The sequence below is a fragment of the Condylura cristata genome, unplaced genomic scaffold, assembly GCF_000260355.1.
Source record: "Condylura cristata isolate star-nosed mole 26May11 unplaced genomic scaffold, ConCri1.0 scaffold00035, whole genome shotgun sequence".
NCBI lineage: Eukaryota > Metazoa > Chordata > Mammalia > Eulipotyphla > Talpidae > Condylura > Condylura cristata.
Window position 1 is genome coordinate 1375 of NW_004567136.1, and position 19634 is coordinate 21008.

At 37.5% G+C, this 19634-nt stretch overlaps 1 protein-coding gene across 1 annotated transcript; it reads right to left on the bottom strand.

Moving 5' to 3' along the window:
• Positions 1-1519: 1519 nt before the first annotated feature.
• NVL (nuclear VCP-like) lies at positions 1520-14441 on the bottom strand. The gene is made up of 9 exons (XM_012732706.1): positions 14228-14441; positions 11567-11640; positions 7981-8033; positions 7785-7884; positions 6180-6237; positions 5126-5398; positions 2657-2786; positions 2361-2437; positions 1520-1585 (listed from the first exon to the last, which is right to left on the bottom strand). Exons 1-9 carry the CDS (start codon positions 14282-14284, stop codon positions 1580-1582), a joined length of 828 nt encoding a protein of 275 aa, XP_012588160.1. The 5' UTR covers positions 14285-14441; the 3' UTR covers positions 1520-1579.
• Positions 14442-19634: the final 5193 nt, after the last annotated feature.

The window sequence follows — 19634 nt, forward strand, 5'->3', positions numbered from 1 at the left end:
TGTTGAACCTCCTGGGTATAACAGCTTCTCACCTGTCTGATTTCAGATTAAGCAGGTTATTTTCTACAGGCTCTATTAATAAACCTATGGTAAGTGGTAAGCCACAAGGAGTAGCAAATTACCATGTTTACAAAAGAATGGCCTGCTGAGTGGATTAAACACATACAGTCTAACATTAGAGGAAACAAGATCTTCAGCATAAACATTTAATAGCCTGAGGATCAGAGTCATTAGCTGACTTACCACAGCTTGTTTGAATAGTTCTCTCAGCTTTTGTTCAGATTCTCCAGATACTCCAGATACAATTTCTGTAGCAGCTACTTTCAAAATTGGAAGGTCAAGTTCCTGTGCAGAATAACCAAATTTTTATTTTATTTTTTAAATTATATGTACACACACAGACAAACACACACACACAAACATACTTTTTTAAAAAATCATTCTTCATTTTTTCATCTCAGTTGTAATCCCCGTGGACTTCCCACCACTTCTTCTCCCATGTGACATCACCATAGTCCCACCCCAGTTTTAAACCTATTCCCCTCTCCACCAACTGAATTTAAAAATTTTTTACTTCCCTGTTTTTTCCTTTCTTTAGCTCCTCTTTCAAATTTTCATGTTTTAAATGACTTAATTCTTTAAGGAACATTATCTACTTGTGTTGGTCCAATGAGTATCACTACTTAAAGCTTGTGATTTACTCAAATACATTAAGTGAATACCTCCTACTTATTTTTATCTTACACTTGTTACTATAAAATTTTATTATCTCTTCTGAATAAAAGGTAGTAAATACCAAGACAGGTGAAGTTTCTCCTCCACTTAGAGCTATGCCCATACAATTTTATCTATTATCTCCTGAACAGGAAGCAGCAGCGGTTATGACACTGTTGTCTCCATCACTCTACCAGCATTTCTCCTCTCTTGAAACCAGAGAAGGGGCCAGTTTGCTACTGCTCAGAGGTAAAGGAAGAGAGACTGATGTCCCATTATCATCATTTTTGAAAGGATTTTTAACACTAAAAAAAGTATGATTTTGAATGGAAATTCCACCAATCTGGATTCCACAAATCTAGTCCTAGGAAAACCAATGTAATTCTTAGTTTTCTCATTTTATGGTTCTTGAGGTGCATTAGCATAAAAAGAAAAAGAGAACTAAAAATGTAAACCATGTTAAATAAAAAAACATTCTTTACAGCTGTATATTCTGTTTCCAGTAAACTCTTGCCATATAAATAACTGGATGTACAGGAAAAAACAGCACCTCATAAACATTATGAAAGGGGCAAAAAATAAAAATGAAGAATGGGTCAAGTCTCAACTATTATATTTTCCTAAGAATATGTCAAGTTTGGGTAAAAATCTGACTAAGAATAAAACAAACAACAAAAAACAAACAATCAGCAAACCTCACCCCAGCAATTGCATGTGCAAGTAATGTTTTCCCACAGCCTGGTGGCCCATGAAGCAGGACTCCTCGAGGGGGCACGACACCTAGGTGCTGGTACACCTCTGGGTGACGCATGTGAATGAGCATCTTGCAGACTTCCTAGCATGAAGTAAAGAGGAAAAATGTCTTTCACAGCTGAAGAGAGCAAGAAATAATGTGGAATGAATGTCCCATTCTTTTTTGCCCAGCAAAACTAGCAGAGTCGAGATTTTAGACTCCACCTGAGTTTGAACTCAAGCTCTAAACCCACTACTTGACTTCAGCAATAATCCCACTGAGGTTCTATCTCCTCAGCTGTTAACTACATTTGCCTTGCAGACATAATGAAAAGTATGGCGTCCCAGTGATGCAGGGGCTGAGGTCTCAATGCTATCAAGCTATTGCCACCATGCATTGTGGCATGAGTTCAATCCCTTGCTAGGGACCTAACCCACATGCTGCAGACCTCCCCTGTCTATACTGCTGCTCCCTTTAGCAGTGTAGTTCAGTAGATCTGCCTGTTCTGCTCCTCACTCTGCATGTGGTGAATTCTTTCACCTCCACCATACCTTGGCCTACACCCAATTTGTTTATGTATAAATAAAAATAGATCATTAAAAAAAGAAAGGTAGCTAGTGTAGTTACTCAAACAGGGAGACACTAAACAATAAATAGTAACCACTATTATAACTACTGTTAAGAAGACATTACTTAGAAAAGGCATCTTATATATGCATAAGTAATATAGTGAGAAGCTGAAAGTAAAGTGACTTTTTTTATCCCTTAAGACTGCATGGTACCCATCAGGTCTGCTCTTTCCACAGTCCCAGTCTCCTTTTCACATCCAGCTCCCATTAGAAACAAAAATGTAAGACTGTTTAACTAATTAGCATTATTCCCATTTGAGGTAACACTTTGAATTTGAACTAACTTTTAATGTGGTATCATTGCCTCCAACATCTTCAAACTTCACATTGGAGATCTGCAATTCTAGTCCCCTGGCTTTGACTGGTAAACAAAAAATGGAGAGATATAAAGATTAGTGACTCAGTATTGACTGAATTATATTTAAAATCTTCAAGTAAACAAAGGTTCACTTATTAGAAAATATTTCTCTGCACATACAAAATGGCTTTGCACAGAAAGTCCCCAAGCACAAGTTTAAGACAGTGGCGCCTCACTCGAGGCAAACATGGCCACTGCCACTCACCAAGACTTGCACCTCACCTTTCTGCTGTAGGACAGCTTCTATTTCTCCATCTACTTCCTGAAGCTCTAGCTTCCTTTTGTTTCCTTTCCTCTTTAGCCTGCTTTTCTTCTTTTTATCACTCTCCAGAAGAGAAAAATCTTTTGAATCCTAGAAATTTAAACATGTGCTGAAATCACAATGTGTCTTTTTAAACAAAACCCACACATTGCCCTAGCACTTTCCTTTGGCTAGACCCAACCTCTCTGCCCAAAGATGGTGTCTGCATGCCCTTACTTCCAATAGCCTTGAAACTCATTTCTTTCCTAACTGAGCGTTTCCTTTTCAGACTCTTTCAGCCAGCATCACTCTACTGCATTCTCAGAATTGGCAAATGTTCTGGCATACCATAATCTACCCTGTACCTGCGTGACTAAACTGTCTCTCACTGAATTGTGACCTTCTCCAGTTTTGACATTAACATTCATGTTTAACATCTCATTGAGTTACTCACAGAGTTGTTCACCTGATGGCTGCTCTTCACTAAGATAAATGACTGCAGACAGCCAAAAGAAAGTATAATTTAACCTAACAGTTAATCTTTTTCCTGGACCCTGCCAATCGTAACAGTCCCTAAAAATGGGTGCTCAAAGTACAGAGATTTAGAAGTGTCCATTAATAGTTCCAAAGGGGAGAGTTTTCCAAAGTCAATGGCTTGGTTTTTTGCAGTAGAGTCCAAGAGAATGTAATGATAGCAACATATGTAGTTTTATATATTCTAGTACCCAATGTAAAAAGAGGAAAAAAACACAAGTGAAATTAATACTCAAGTTAACTAAATGAACTTAAAAAAACATCACTTCAATATAGTATGAATAATTATCAATGAAGTATTTTAAAATTATTTTTGTAAATCTTCAAAGTTCAACATGTACTTTAAGCTTACAGCACATGACAATCCAGACACTAAATCTTCATGGGCAAGACTTGATTTATATTTAACATGTCATAAATTTACAGTTGAAAAGCAGATTATTTCAAATCTACTTAGAAGGATTCAATAGCTGAATTAACTTTTAAGTTTTTAAATTTAAATAAAAATATTAAGGCCCTCATTTGCATAACCCATTGCTACATTTTAGGTGCTCAATAGCCATACGCAGTTCGCACTTACCACACTGGACTATATCCCTAGAGCATATTTCTTTAAAACCCTCACTCTACTATGCATTAATAAGAATCAGTTAATATCTTTGATGTTAACTTTGTGGTAATTCATTAAGCTTAACTTTTCTTTATGCATAGCATACTCCAATTTAAGAGGTTAAAAAAAAGGTGTGTACTTATGTGATGTATTTTTAGTGTATCCAATTATATAGGATTCCTCAAAGTAGATTCTGAACTGAAAACAAACCACACTGTTGTTTGACCAGCTAATCTCCCTTTTTCCTAAAACTATTACTTTTCTGTAATACATACCCAAAGTAGTTAGCCTTTTATTTTCCTTTTTCTCAAACTGCTGTAACATTGGTTTGCAAGGCATGTGTATTTAGAGGTATAACAGCATACCTCCTCCTCAGATGCATGTCACCTACACTACACACACTACAAAGATACAGTAATTTTTCATTAGCTCTCACTAGTAAATAAATCTCAGCAAGTTCACTAAGCACTAATTCAAGAAATTGAGTAATTAACTACATGCTAGATGTTATTATCCAAGGACACATCAGAAAGTACAAGTGCAGGGCCTCCTGGTGGTGCAGGGGTTAAAGTTTCAGCACTCTTAAGCTATCACCAGCCACTTCAGCATGAGTTCAATTGCTGGCTAGTGGGCTGACCCACCCGGCACAGCAGACCTGTCCTGTCTCACCTGCTGCTCCCCTCAGCAGTGTATTTCAGTACATTGTTCTCCACTCTGTCTCTAGTGAATCCTCTCGAGCCCACATACCTCTGGCCTACATCCCAGTTCTTATATGCATAAATAAATAAATCTTAAAAAAAAAAAAAAAGGAAGGAAGAAGGTACAAGTGCAAATGCCCCGAGTGGTGTGTTCTAGAAATAGCAAAAGACTACTGTGGCTGAAGGAGAGCTGGGAGGGGAGAAGGAGGTAATGAGATTAAAGAGACAACAGAGAAGCCTAATCATACAGGACTTTTATTGGCAATTGCCACAATCTCTGATTTTAGACTAAAGGAAGTTACTGGAAGGTTTTTAATACAAAAACAATAATAATGACCTTTTTTTTTTGACCTAACTTTAAAAAAGATATCTCTGTGTGAAGAATAAGAATGGAAACAAACATCAGTTAGAAGGTTGTTTCAATAGTTATAGCAAGAAAGAGCAAAGACCAGAAAAAGGACATAACTGATAATGGCAGTGGGAAATAACGAATTCTGCTATTTCAAAATACCTGTTTTTACAAAATACAAGACCTGCTGATATCATAGTCAGTGAAAGGGTTTCAATATATTTCAACTATATGGAGCTAAATTTCAACACAAACATACCTCTATCTCAGAAAGTGGTTTCTTCTGATTACTTTTCTCATCTGACAAGTCCAAGAAAAAACTGTCTTTCCTTCCACCTGGAGTTTTGTCAATAAACCATCCCCCTTCAGAACTTCTGGCAGGAATCTTCAAAGGAATGGAGCCTGTTTTGGAAGTGATTCGTGGTGTTGAAGCAGTGGTTTCTCTTTGTTCCAACTCAGGAGTACTGGAGACAGAACTAGGATTTCCTTTTCGATACAGGGAGAGCACGGAACTATTCATATGGTTTGCTGACTGGGACAAACACACAAATTAGTCAATATGCATTCATGAAAGTTTATTTACCTGTACTAGTAATTTTCTAAATTTTTCTTATACAACTTTTCTAACATTTACAGTCAGAAAATACAGATGTTCACATTAAGATGATTCACAAATATACATTTAGTCTTTAAAAGATGCATTTCCCGTTCACTACAAATTAATGCACCGATTCATAATTGGCAGTTAAATAAAACCAAAACAAGTATGGTCACTTTACAAAACATAATTATAAAAACAAGTAGGTAGTCAATAAATCACTACTATCCCATCAACTCAAAATGGTATCACATATAACTGAGTATCAATAACTTTGTTTGTAATACAAGTACTAAATTACTGACAGGGAAAAGTAGAGATAAGTTAAAAATAATTTGACATATTATTCCCATATTTTCCTTTAATCCAAGCCTAAATTGGTATTGCCAGCTCTTGGGCAGAAAATGTATCCTTTTCTCTATTTTTACTATTAATTACTCCATTTATTTCTGTCTATTCTGTCTGTATTTGTGGTCATTCTCTTCCCTTGTTTCTCTCTGTATAGCTGGCTATCAACACAACTAGTGGATAACCTACAAGTTCATGAATACTGTCCACATAATTATTTATTGACGAAGATATTTAAAATCTCTTATTTTGTTCCTTATTGATTTCTCTAAGGAGGGTTCATTCAGAATGATTTTTAGCAGTTTTGAGAAACCTTCCAGAATTATTTTTAAAAAACCAAAATGGGTCCATTAAATGTTTGGTTTACCTGTGGATCTGGGTAATCTTCCACATTGGAATCATCATCAGAATAGCTTTCCATATACCTCAGTTAAAAAGAAGAAAAGAAATGTTTTAGAGACCTTTCTAACATCTTAAAAAAATCACTACCTATTAACAAGAAACTGTACTAAGGCAAAATATTATAATGGTTAAAAGTCCAGCCTTTGGAATCAGAGAAATTTGGATTCAAAATCCAGCTTTTACCATTCACTAGCTCCTATTCAACCTCTCTGAGTTTCAGCTTCCTTATGTATAAAATAGAGATAATAAATCTAACTGGTTTACTAGAGGATTAAACAAAGGCTTACAAAATCTTAAACATAATATTTACTAACAAACTCTAGTTATCTTTATCTTAGAATAAATAAAAATTACATGCAAATTCCCATCAGATCCAAGCGTCTTGTTTAAGAAGGTCAGCTCCCAACAGAGAAAACATTCTAGTAAGCCACAATTAAGCATCCTGAGTGTTAAAATCAAAAGTTCAACAAGGCCAAATCATGCAACTAACTATAACTTTTCTAAACTTGTTCATGTGGAATGAAGAATTTTTTATATGATATGGCAAAAAATAAATCCTAAAAATACAAACTGAAAATGGAGTTGCAGTTCACTATAATGGAATTATTAAGTACTACAAGGATTGTTACTATTTATATAGTTTTTAAAAAGAATTATTTATGCATATAATAACTGGGGTACAGGCCAGAGGTGTGGGGGTGAGAGGATTCACCAGAGACAGAGTGGGGAGCAGAACAGGAAGATCTACTGAAATATGCTGCTGAAGGGAGCAGCAGGAGAGATAGGAGAGCTGTACCATGTAGGTCAGCTCCCTAGCCCGGGATTGAATGCTGCAGAGGCTGGCAATAGATAGATAGGACTGAGACTTTAATCCCTGTGCTACCAGGGAGGCCTTAGTTTCTTTAGAAAATAATTCAACAAGTGAAAAGGTTTACATGAACACTAGGACCTACCTGTATAATTAAGACATGAGTTTTTTTTATATACACTAAATTCAATCAATATAACTTGGGGGAGATTCCTAATCAACTATTCTATCACTGGAAAAAGCAGTTTTGCCCTACAACTAACACAAACAAAAAAATTAATTTCAACTGCATTAAAGATTATACCCTAAAAGAACAGGAAAAGGTATAGGTAATCTACATACTCTGTGATGAAGGTCTTTCTAAGCATATCAGCATAAACCATAAAGAAAAAGAGATGTGACCATGTAAAGGTACAAAACTTTCTCAAAACATAATAAGCTAAAAAGGCAAATGGCAAAACAGGACGGGCATCTGCAATGTACTACAAAAAAGAGGTATAATCTTACACACAGGGCTCTGACCACTACTCAGGAAAATTCATCTCCACCAAATGAGACACATTTGAGACATCTGATAACTCACAAATGCACAGACCAAAAAAGAATGTGATTTCTTCATGGAATAGTATGCCTGAAGGAAATGTCTAAACAGGTTAGTAAATACTAATCAGAGCTTCAATAGCAATGGAAGTTTTACAAATAAGAGTGCAATGTGGGTAGGTTCATGATTTAGGAAATAAACCTTTATTTTATAATTCTTACTCATTATCCTCTTCACTTTGTCTTGCTCTTTTTGCTAGATGTTCATCTTCCAATTCTGTTATATCCTTAATTTCTTTCTCATTGCTAATTATGTTAAATACTGAAACAAAAAGAATACCATAAGCGAAAACAATTTTTTCCCTAGCTTTATTCAACTTCTCTAATAATAAAACTCACTTTTTTTTTTAAGGCTCACCTTTTTCTACTTGAATCCTAAAAGCATTTCGTTTTCTTCGACCATAGTCTATACTGAAAAATAAATAAATAAATAGCATAAAGTTTAGTATACCAGTCTCCACTAATATTTTTCCATAAGCTTGATTTAACCGGACCACAAAAATCTGCATGATATAACAACTGTCACTGTAACAACCATACTAGCTATTTCCAGTTTTTTAACTTTGTATTTTTATTACTATACATATTCCAGATATTTTGCCTTGTTAGTCCTTTCTTCTCTTACTTTGAAATCTCAAACCAATACAAATCTGAAATAATGTAATAAACAAACTTATACTCTTTATTTATCTTCATTAAACAAACTTATACTCTTTATCTTCATAAATGAACATATTTACTTTGCTTCTTTGATGTACCAAGAATATTTTTTTGGCAAAATCAGCTAAAAGTAAGTTGTAGATACCGTCCCCCAAATCTAAACTTCTCTGAAAAACAATGACACAGAAAGGGAAGTTGGTAGATCTGAAGATAGGTACTGTACCTGGCATGGGTTTGAGGGGTAAAGGGGGTATGTCAGGTGACCCTTAAAAGCTGAGAACGACTACTGGCCAAACACACATAGGGAGCTAAGACGTATGGGTACAAGGAACTAGATCACGCCAACAATCTCAAAGAACTTGAAATGTACTCTTCCAGCACCCCCAAGAAGAGTCCAACAGCTAACACTTTGATTGTGCCAATGTGCAACCTGAGAGGCCGGTTGTATAATCAACTAAGGCAAAAAGTTAGGAAGAAAAGGCAATTCATACATTTCAATAGCATGAGGGGTAGGACTGGAATGAAGGTTAGAAGAAATTTTAATGAAGGGGAGGAGAAATATTGGGTTATGGCTAAAGTGGGGTACACAGCTTTTTAAAGCCTTCTATTTTAGTTTTTCTTCCTTTCTTTTTTCCTCAAAATAAAATAAAACTTATGCTTACTTACAGACAGTATTATTTTGCTAGGGCTACCATAACAGTAATATACATTTTAGAACTGAGAAACATGGTACTACTATAACAAATACCTAAAAGCATGGAAAATGACTTCAGAACTGGATAGCAGGTAGAAGTTAAGAGAGTTTTGAGTACCATATTAGAAAAAGCCACTATGGTGATGGCACAGGGTGACTTGGTGATAGGAAACCCACAGGGATTGCAATGGAGATGAAAAAAAAAAATACAAAATGATATAAAAATAAACTATTATATTATAAAATTAAGAAAGAAAGGAAAAGCTGAGATTGGTGCAACGGGTTTAAGCACAGCACAAGCTATTGCAGTCACTATAGCATGAGTTTGATCCCTGGCCAGGGAGCTGACCCACGTGGCATGGGAGATCTCTCCTGACCCACCCACTGTTCCCCTTAGTAGTGTACTTCATTAACCTGCTTGTTCTGCTCCTCACTCTGTCTCTGGTGAAGCCTCTTATCCCCCACACCTCTGGCTTGTACCCCAGTTCTGTATGCATAAACAAATCTTTAAAAAAGAAAAAGCCAAGATTGCCTTGAAGAGACTAGTTAGTAGTAGAAATATGGACACTGCAGGCCACTCTATTAAGAACTAAAAAAGAAACAGAGTTTAGAGACACAGTTTTATAAATAAACATGTATTATCATAAATAGAATGTTGGTAGACAAATAAGTGTTAAAGGTCCTCCTAGAAAGATCTCATAGATAGAAATGAGAAACGTTAATGGAAACTGGAGAAAAGACCCTTTTAAAGTGGCAGGAGACCAGGTTGAACTGTCTTCTACTGTTTGTGGAATGATGGTGATGAACTTGGATATTTAGCTGGTGAGACGTGTAAGTACTGTTGAAGGCACAGCCTGGTTTCTCCTTGCTACTTAGAACAAAGTTAGAGAACAATAAATTAAAGAAACTGTTAAGGGGGTGGGGAAAAACCCAGAGCTTGAAGACTTGGAAAAATCTCAGCTTATTCATAGTGTGAAATAATGAGAAAATATGCCCCAGAGAGAACATGAAGTGTGGCAGAATAATTAAAAGGCACGTAACTTATCCATCAATCCTCCCAGCAGAAGCCATAAACAGAGGTGAGGTATAGCATCAGAAAGAATGCCAGTTTAGACCAAAAGGGACAGAGATGATGAAATAAGAAAGGTTGTCGCAATTCTGGGATCCTACAGAACAGGCCAAAAGAGCTCTCCAGCTATGACCACGTGCTAGCATTTAAGAAAAGGGAAAACGCCTCTGAAGGTTCAGAGGGTGGCAGGGCTGCCACTCCCATCATTGTCCCAGAGGGCAAAATCCCAGAGAGTGGTGCTGCCTCCTCGTAGGTTTCCAGAGGACACCTCAGTAAACCTCAGGACAGATAAAGCCAAAGGGATAATCCTAACATCTAGTGGAATTTGCCTTGCTAGACAGTCTTAACTGAGACTGATGACCCCTTTCTTCTTGTTGGTTTCTCCCTTTTGAAATGAGAGTATCTATCCTCTGCCTGTTCCACCCCAATGCATTTGAAGCAGATCATTTGTTGTCTGGCTTCACAGCTGGCTGAGTAACACCCAGAGTCACACCCACACCTGATTCAAATGCCATTTAGGTTTTGATTTGATAATTGATACTGAAATAGATTAAGACTTCAGCAGTTGTTGGGCCAGAGTGTAGCTGGAATCAAGAACATCAGTTCTGTGGGGAAAGGCAGGGTTATAAGCTAAACTGTGCATGTCTCTCCAAAACATATAGTGAAGAGTTAACTAACTCCCAGCCTTTCAGAATGTTACTGAACTTGGACACAGGACCTTGCAAGAGATAAATAAGGTATAACAAGGTCATATGGGTGAGTCCTAATCCAATGGCTAGTGTCTTTATAATTAGGATACAGGAATACAGGAGAGACCTTATGAAAACACAGGAAGAGGACAATCATCTAAAAGTCAAGAGAAAGGCCTTAAAAGAAATCAACATTGCTAATGCCTTGAACTTAGACTTTTATCATTTACAACTGTTAGGAATTAAATTTTTTTTTTAGTCAACCAGTTTTTTTTTAATTTATTTTTATTTTATTTTATTATTATATTAATTTTTACATATCTTTGTGCATTTTTCCATCTCAGTTGCAATCTCCTTGGGTTTCCCGTCACCAAATCACCCACAACCAGTACTTTTTTTATGGTAACTCTAGCAAATTAATATACAAACTATGGAGAAGAACATAAAGATATTGAAACAAACAAAATTTAATCTTCACTGGGGATACTAAATGAGTAACACGTTTGTAGATAACAGGTGGGAAATTGAGGGAGATCTCAAGTCAGATGATTTAGATTGTTTAAGAGTAGAAAAGGAAATACTACAATTTGTTTCTATCCTGACCAGACCTAGATACTGAAAGTAGTATTAGCCATTCCCCTTAGTAATAAGGAGACAACTCCTTGCCTATAACAAGTGCTTGATAAAAAGCTGGACAAATGAACTGAATTCTAAACTATGAATAGACTAACTAATGCCAACAGATATTAATAGATGAGAAATTTAAGTATGATGTAAACTTCAAAAATGGTAACAAAGAAATGAAGAATCTGAAGACTACATTTTTTTTTACCTGTACATTCTCTGTAAGTCAGATGCTAAGACTCCAGTGTCCACATATTTGCCACATCTGTTACTGGTAAGATACTAAAACAAAAAAATACAATAAATGTGAAGCACTCAATATTTCAAACACAGTGATTTTAATCAACAAGAGATTGAGCTATTCAAACATATTATACATTTTTTTTAAAGACCAGGCCAAAGGTCTGTTTTATTTTTTTTATTTTTTTTTTTTTAAGATTTATTTATTTATTTATTCATACAGAACTGGGGTACAGGCCAGAGGCTCAGGGGCAGTGAGAGGCTTCACCAGAGACAGAGTGGGGAGCAGAACAGGCAGATCTATGAAGTACACTGCTGAGGGGAGCAGCGGGCGGGCCAGGAGAGGTCTGGCTCGCCATGTGGTCTCCTCCGGGGCAGGCGGCAGGCGGGAATCGAACTCATGCGGAAGTGGCTTCAGATTCTCAGTGCTGTGCTTTAACCCGCTGCGCCACCAGGGAGGGCCAGGTCTGTTTTATTTTTAAAATTTATTTATTTATGCAAAATCTGGGGTGTAGGCCAGAGGTGTAGTAGAGTGACAGGATTCATCACAGACAAAGTGGGGAGCAGAACAGGCATATCCACTGAAATACACTGCTGAGGGGAGCAGCGGGGGTAGGGGGAGACAGGAAATGTCTGCTGTGCCATGTAGGTTAGCTTCCAGGGGATTGAACTTGTGCTGCAGTGGCTGTGGATTGATTCATCATGCTGAGTGAGACTTAATCCCTTGCACCACCAGGGAGATCCCCTTTATACTTTAATGTAAACTCCTCCTTAATAAAACATACCAGAAACATAGATAAAAATCACCAAATAATTATTGATTGTGGAATCAAATAATTTATTTAAATTAGTGCTCACTGTGACAACACAATAAGTCGAATAGCTCTAAATTAGTGAGGTGTTACTGTGTCCTAGGTCCCAAACACTACACAATACAGCAGTAAACTCAGAAGGGCACTGAGGTATAATTTTGAGTTAAGGGAACACAAAAATATTTGACATGTGACTGATATTACAACTACTAGCCTGAGACAGTTCACAGTTTCAACATTAAATCACCCTTTGAACATGTCCTATCTTTGCAAAATTTGGTACTGAGCAGTTATAATAAAAAGCTAATATCATGCAAAAATCACTGTGGGGGGGGGGGCCTCCTTGGTGGCCCAGATCAAGCTTAACCACCAGCCACTATGGCATGAGTTCCATCCCTCATCAGGGAGCTGACCGGGATGGCACAGCAGACATCCTATCTCACCTCTCCCCCCAGCAGTGTATTTCAGTGTATCTGTATTTTCTGTTCTCCATCCTGTCTCTGGTGAATCCTCTCACTAGAGGATCTTCTCTCTCTCACACAAACACACCCCCACACCTCTGGCCTACACCCCAGTTCTTGTATGCATAAATAAATATATCTTTAAAAAAATCAATGTGGGAACAAGGTGAGTGACAATGCAATGTGACTGCAAGGAATGAAAAATTGCAACAGGCACACAAATCCTTCCGGTAATTGTGATTATTTAAAAATGAAATACAAATACAATAATTTTCCTTTAATTTGTATATCTTTTTTTCCTTCAAATAACTGCTAAGCATGGATTATGTACTTATCAAGTTGTCTGAACCTAACTACTTCATAAACAAACCCATTAAGTAGTATTTTTGGTCCAGGAGTTCATGAAAAAATACTAGGAAATTACTGTTCTAGGCCCTTTTACCCATTATTTCTAGTAGTACTGAAAATCCCATGAAATGGATGTTAGTCTCCCGCATTTTACAGATGAAGAAGATAACTGTCAGACATTTATAAAAAGATTCTGTGTAGACAGTTGGATGGATCAATCAGGAATTCAAGATAAAATCTGCACCAAAGATTAAAAAAATTAGAAGCCATAAAGATGTAAATAATATTTAAAGGTATTAGGCTGGATGAGATTATCTATGAAATGTGGGCTGATAAGAGGAATATGACAGCAAAGAAAAAAAGGTAAGAATACAGACATTCTTGTTCAACATTTAGATACTGATAGAAAGAAAAAGATCTAAATAGAAGATTGTAAGCAAACTGCCAGTAATGCAAGAAAAACGAGGATATTACAATACCCAAACTCTAAAGTGAAGAAAAATCTAACCCTTCTAGAATGGCGGTGTCATTCTAAGATATTTACCACACACCGCTTTATAGGGCAGACTGTGATAATGAAAAAACTCTGGGTAAAGTGCCTATTATGTATTATGTTAGGTCCACGTTATTGTGTATTCTGAGGACAGAAATAAACGTATTTATGGCCCCAAAGCATTTCGTACAATGCAATGAGGCCATCTGAAGAATTTTTTTTTTGCTTTTACTTCACAAAACAAGTAAGGCTTGAACTCAAAGCCTATCTGCACGCTTTGGGCTGAGCTGAGGTGGACCAGCTCCAGGCAGGCCCACCTGACAGCACCCTCCCACAGTTTGGGGCTCCACCTTGAAACTCCACCCAACATCATCCGCAGAGGAATGGTCAACACACCCGTGCCGGAACCAGACTGGGGCAGGCGGCTAGTCGAGTTCCACCTGGGAGCCGCCTGAGAAATAGCCAGCGGTGCCCTTGGACAGGAACGAGGACCGCTGTACTTACAGAATACACACCTGGATGACTCGCTGCTTCAGCTTATTATCCACGAAGCCTACAGATCTGGGCTTCATCGCGTCTCTTCCCCCGGCCACCACCTAGGTCGCTGGTCCACGTGAGCAGGGGTCCTGTCCGGGGCTGCCCGTCGCATTCGCCAGGCCAATGGCACCCGAAAAGAGCTTCGCCAGGCCTAGCCTGCTCCGTTTCTTTCAGAATTTTTATTTCCACGAGTTAGAAAGAAAAAAAAAAACCTACTAGAACTAGAAGTCTTGAAAACATTAGCGAGTTTCTAGTCTTATTTTGTAGGCGTGTCCAACCGACCCTGGATGAAAAGGACCCTTTTGAATGTGTGCAACTTTATTGTTTCTTCTTGTATGGACACGTGCGGGGAGGTTCTGCTAGGCGCCTGGTCACCGGTGTCTATAGGTAAACCTTTTTGTGCAGTTCCATCCCTGGAGGCCTCACCCTTTTGGAATGTAAAGTTAGTGTTGACCTAGAATCCTAACAAAATTTAAAGCTGTAGACGTTTGTGGTTAATCGAGCAGGATTAAAACCACCCATTTTGTTTGCTTTCCCACCTAAGCACCTACATTACTGAGACCACAAGGAGTTGTATATAAAAAGACTAGGTTTATCCAGAAAACGAATCCGTCTGTTACCTGGGGAAACCAATTGACCTTAGGCAACTAGCTTTAGATAATTTGTCCAGTACAAGACTACTTTAGCCTAAAAACTGCTGAGAATTTTAATAAATGTGTATGTTGCCTCCAAAACATTTATCGTGAGACTTCTGACAATAGGAAGTGCAGTGTATTGTAGTGTGTTGTAGTATGCAGAGGCATGAAGAGGGAGGAGATGGAATTGAGAAGGCTGTGAGATGTTAACAGAAAAGTTTATACTTTTTCAAAATTTGAGGTGTAACTGACATTGCACTGTATTAGTTTCGTGTATCCAGCATAGTAGATCAATATTTGTATGTTTTGTGAACTGATCACCGCAATAAAATCAATTAACATTCATCACCGTCCATAACCCCCCCCCCATTCTTGAGGTGAGAACTTTTCTTTTATTTATTTATTGAATATTTTAGGGCCCTCCCTGGTGGCGCAACTGGTGACGCAACGGGCTGAAGCACACCACTATGAAGCTATTGCAGCCACTGCAGGACAAGTTCGATTGATTTCCCACCAAGGAGGTGACCCACTTGGCACAGCAGACCTCTCCTGACCCGCCCCTGCTCCCCTCAGCAGTGTACTTCGTCGATCTGCCTCTTCTGCTCCCCACTCTGTCTCTGGTGAATCCTGTGACCCTCTGCACCTTTGGCCTATACCCCAGTTATGTGTATATAAATAGATGAATCTTTAAAAAATTGTAAATTAATTCTGCCAATATCAAATCTGCCTCCTAGAAGGAAAACAGGCTGATGGACCCAGCGGCATATACCAAGCAGCAGTTTATAATCTCTGCTAGAATACTGTCCTATATTTAGGGTTAGATTCATAGGTGTTTGATCTGTGCAATCAGGGCCCAATACTTGGTTTAATGTTCTGCTTTTGCCATCTTGAAATTTTTTTAATTTTTCACTGGACCTTGCAAATTATGTATTTCATATGGACTTGAAATGCTCTAGAATGCCAACTTCTCAAGGTCAAGGAGTTTGTTTTTCACCTTGCTCTGCATCGAATACAGTAGGAAATAATAAAAAGTAAATTAATATTAGTTATCAATAATGGTATGCTTGGACATTTTATGATTAATAATTTTGAGCGATGATTACCCTAAAGACAGCTTACTTCAATTTCAGTGGCCAGATTTACAGTGCCGTACGTAACATCTCAAGAACTTCCTGCAATAATTGCATTGTCCTTCATGCTTTGATCATGCAGCCCCACCTAGTGGCGGTGCCAACACCATACTTTTTTCCTAAACAGCCAGTTAACATCCTCTTCTTTACTTTTGGTTCATAAATAAGAGTGACCTGTGTCCTGCTTTACAAAGAACAGCTCCTATTTTGCCTTTTTGGTTGACCCAGCATATAATGGTATTTCTATCATGCACTGTATTTTGTAGTTATCCCATGGTTCTTCAATATGGTTTCATACTTTTCAGTCCCACCCCACCCCCCCGCCCCCTTTTGCTGAAAGTTTGACATATTCTCAGGCTCAGAGTCTATCTTTAGCCATTTTCAGTCTACTAATGAGCCTATGAAAAACAGCTTCGATTGATGTTGCAGTATTTTTGATCTCTAGCATTTCATTTGATACTTTCCTAGAATGTCTGTCTCTTTGCTTACATTATCTATCTGTCTGCCTTTTCCATTAGTGACCTTAGCATTCTTTTACCCTGCTGGAAGCACAAGAGGGTTTTTTTTCTTTTTCTTTTCTTTTATTTCTGGATTTATTATTTTAGATTTTATTTATTATTAATTTTTTTCTTTTTCTTTTCTTTTATTTCTGGATTTATTATTTTAGATTTTATTTATTATTAATTAAATTTTTTGTTGTTGTTGGGCCTCCCTCTTGGTGCAAGGGGTTAAGTGTCAGCACTATGACACTATCTGCAGCCACTGTAGCATGAGTTTGATTCCCGGCTAGGAAGTGGACCCACATGGTGCAGCAGACCTCTCCTATCCTACCTGTTGCTCCCCTCAGCAGTGAATCTCAGTAGATCTGTCTGTTCTGCTACTCTGTCTCTAGTGAATCCCCTCACCCATAGCCCCCATACCTCTGCCCTATACCAATTCTTGTATGCATTAATAAATAAAATAAATCTTAAACATTTTTTTTCTTACATTGTTGTTGTTGTGGCTCCCATCATTCTCCTGCCATCATACCACCTGTGAACTATCTCCATATTCCCTGTGTTCCACCCTCCCATGTTGCGCCTTCTCTCTCCCTCTCCTTTTCTGTAGGCTTCAGTTCTTTGGTCAGCTTGCTAGTTGTATCTTTTCCTTGACCTTTTATTTGTTTTCTCTGTATTCTGCATATAAGTGAGATCATCCAGTATTTATCTTTTCCCTTCTGACTTTAGCCTAGCATAATCCATTCCAGTTCCATCTTTGTTACTATAAATGGCATGAGTTTGTCTTTTTTGATCACTGAGTAATATTCCATTGTATAATTATACCACAAATTTTTTATCCATTCATCTATTTTGGGGCATTTGTGTTGTTTCCATATCTCAGCTATTATAAATTGTGCTGCAATTAACATAGGAGTGCAGATTTCCTTTTGACTTAGTGTTTTGTGTCCTCTGGGAAGATTCCTAGGAGTGGAATGCTGAGTCAATGTAGATCCATTTTTGTGTGTGTGTGTAGATCCATTTTTAGTGTTCTGAGGAACCTCCATAAGCTTTCCATAGTGGCTGGACCAGTTTACATTCCCACCAGTAGTGAAAAGAGGGTTCCTTTATCTCCATATTCTCTCTAGCATTTTCTGTTTCTATCTTTTTTCATGTGTGCCATTCGTACTGGAGTGAGGTGGTATCTAATTGTGGTTTTGATTTGCATTTATCTGATAACTAGTGAAGCTGAACATTTTTTCATATGCCTGTTGGCCATTTACATTTCTTCTTTAGAGAAGTATCTTTTTAGTTCTTCTGCCCATTTTTTGACTGGGTTGTTTGCTTTGCTTTTGTTGAGCTGTGTTAAGTTCTTTGTAGATCTTTACTATCAGTCTCTTATCTGTCTGTGATGTTAGAGACATCAGTAGGATGTCTCTTTGTTTTGATTATTGTCTCTTTTGCTGCACAGAAGCTTTTTAGTTTGATTTAGTCCCAGCTGTTTATCTTCTCCTTTGTTTCCCTTGCTTCTGCAGAAGTCTCAAAGATGTTTCTGAGGTTTATATCTTAGAGTGTTTTGCCTATGTTTTCTTCTCTGTATTTTATGGTGTCAGGTCTTACATTCAAGTCTTTATCCATTTTGAACTTATTTTTGTGTATGGTCTGAGATAATAATCTAGCTTCTTCTTCTTCTTCTTCTTTTTTGCATACTGTAGCCCAGCTGAACAATGTTTTTTTTCCTGTGCTCTTGACCAAAACAAACAAACAAACAAAAAAATGTAGAAATCTAGGAGGTAACAGTCGTAAAAGTGTTACTGTCACCCACTTTTAATATTTAGATTTGTCTACACTGAACCTTCACCTTTTCATCCACTACAGTTCATATTTTCCTTGCCAGCACTGATTCCCCAGAGGCTTTTGATTGTGGGTTTCTGCTCTGGTAAGTTGTGATTTTCTGTATTCAATTCCCATTTTTAGAGCTGCAGTTTGTCCCGTGACCTCACTTCTCTGACAGATTGAAGAAGAGTTATTGACTTTTCAGTTTGTTTGGCTTTTTATTTGTTGGGATCCAGTAGTAATTTCCAAGTCCTTTTATGCCAGCTGAAACATTTCTATTTGTATTAAAAAAATTTACACCATATGTTTTTTTTTTTGGACCATATGTTTTAAAAGTCTAATCCTTTCTCTCTCTCTCACACACACACACATGCTATTTAGTGTTTCTTTCTTTCTTCCTTTCTTTTAGATTTATTTATAAATACAGGACTGGGTACAAACCAGAGGTTTGGGGTGGGGGGGGTGAGAAGATTCACCAGAGGTAGAGTGGGGAGCAGAACATTCAGATGTACTGAAATACACCGTTGAGGGGAGCAGCGGGAGAGACAGGAGAGGTCTGCTATGCCATCTGGATCACCTCCCTAGCCAGGGATGGAAATTAAGCTCAGTGGCTGCAGATAGCTTCATAGTGTTGTGCTTTAACCCATTGTGCCACTAGGGAAGGTCAGAACTGATCATTCTTACCTGAGATTATGAACCCAACTTTTTATTTTACTCAGGATAAAACAGTAGACAAAAACTAAGGAATAGTCTGTGTTATCTATTCCAATTAGATGGGAGTGTGTGTGAAGTGAGGTCTATGTTTTTAATAAAATCTGGACTAATTTTAATAAAATCTCTCCTTCAAAGTTAGTTCTAGTCATTCAACTGGCAAACATTTATTAAGCACCAGCTATTATTAACAGGGTAGAAGACACTTGGAGTGCAGACTAGTAGAATTTGTTATTAAGGTGTGTCTAACTAGACTGCAAGAAAGAGAATGTGGCGAGTTATTTGATAGAGGTATATACAAGGTTCGGTGAGAGTGCAGTGATAACTGGTTTATAAGTAATCTGTTAATAGTTCTTCTAGCTTTAACCTATGAACCCTTTATGACCTTAAGAACCTGTGCGTTGTCAGGCAAATCCAGTTGGTTTTATCTTCACACTCAGTGGTCTTCTTGAAGATAACCTTGTTTTTCTATTGTACATCAGTGCACCATACAGAAGGATATTTTTAAAATGTAAATTAGATAATACTTAAGCCTTTCCACTGGTTTAGTATCATATTAGAATTAAATTTAAACTCTTTGCTACTAGAATTAAAGTT

Coding starts and splice junctions, on each gene's coding strand:
- NVL (XM_012732706.1), bottom strand. CDS start 14,284: ATGAAGCCCAGATCTGTAGGCTTCGTGGATAATAAGCTGAAGCAGCGA. Junction 8,034..11,566: donor GACTTACAGAGAATGTACAG/GTAAAAAAAAAT, acceptor TTTATTTTTCAG/TATAGACTATGGTCGAAGAA. Junction 2,787..5,125: donor AACCACTTTCTGAGATAGAG/GTATGTTTGTGT, acceptor TTAAATTTCTAG/GATTCAAAAGATTTTTCTCT.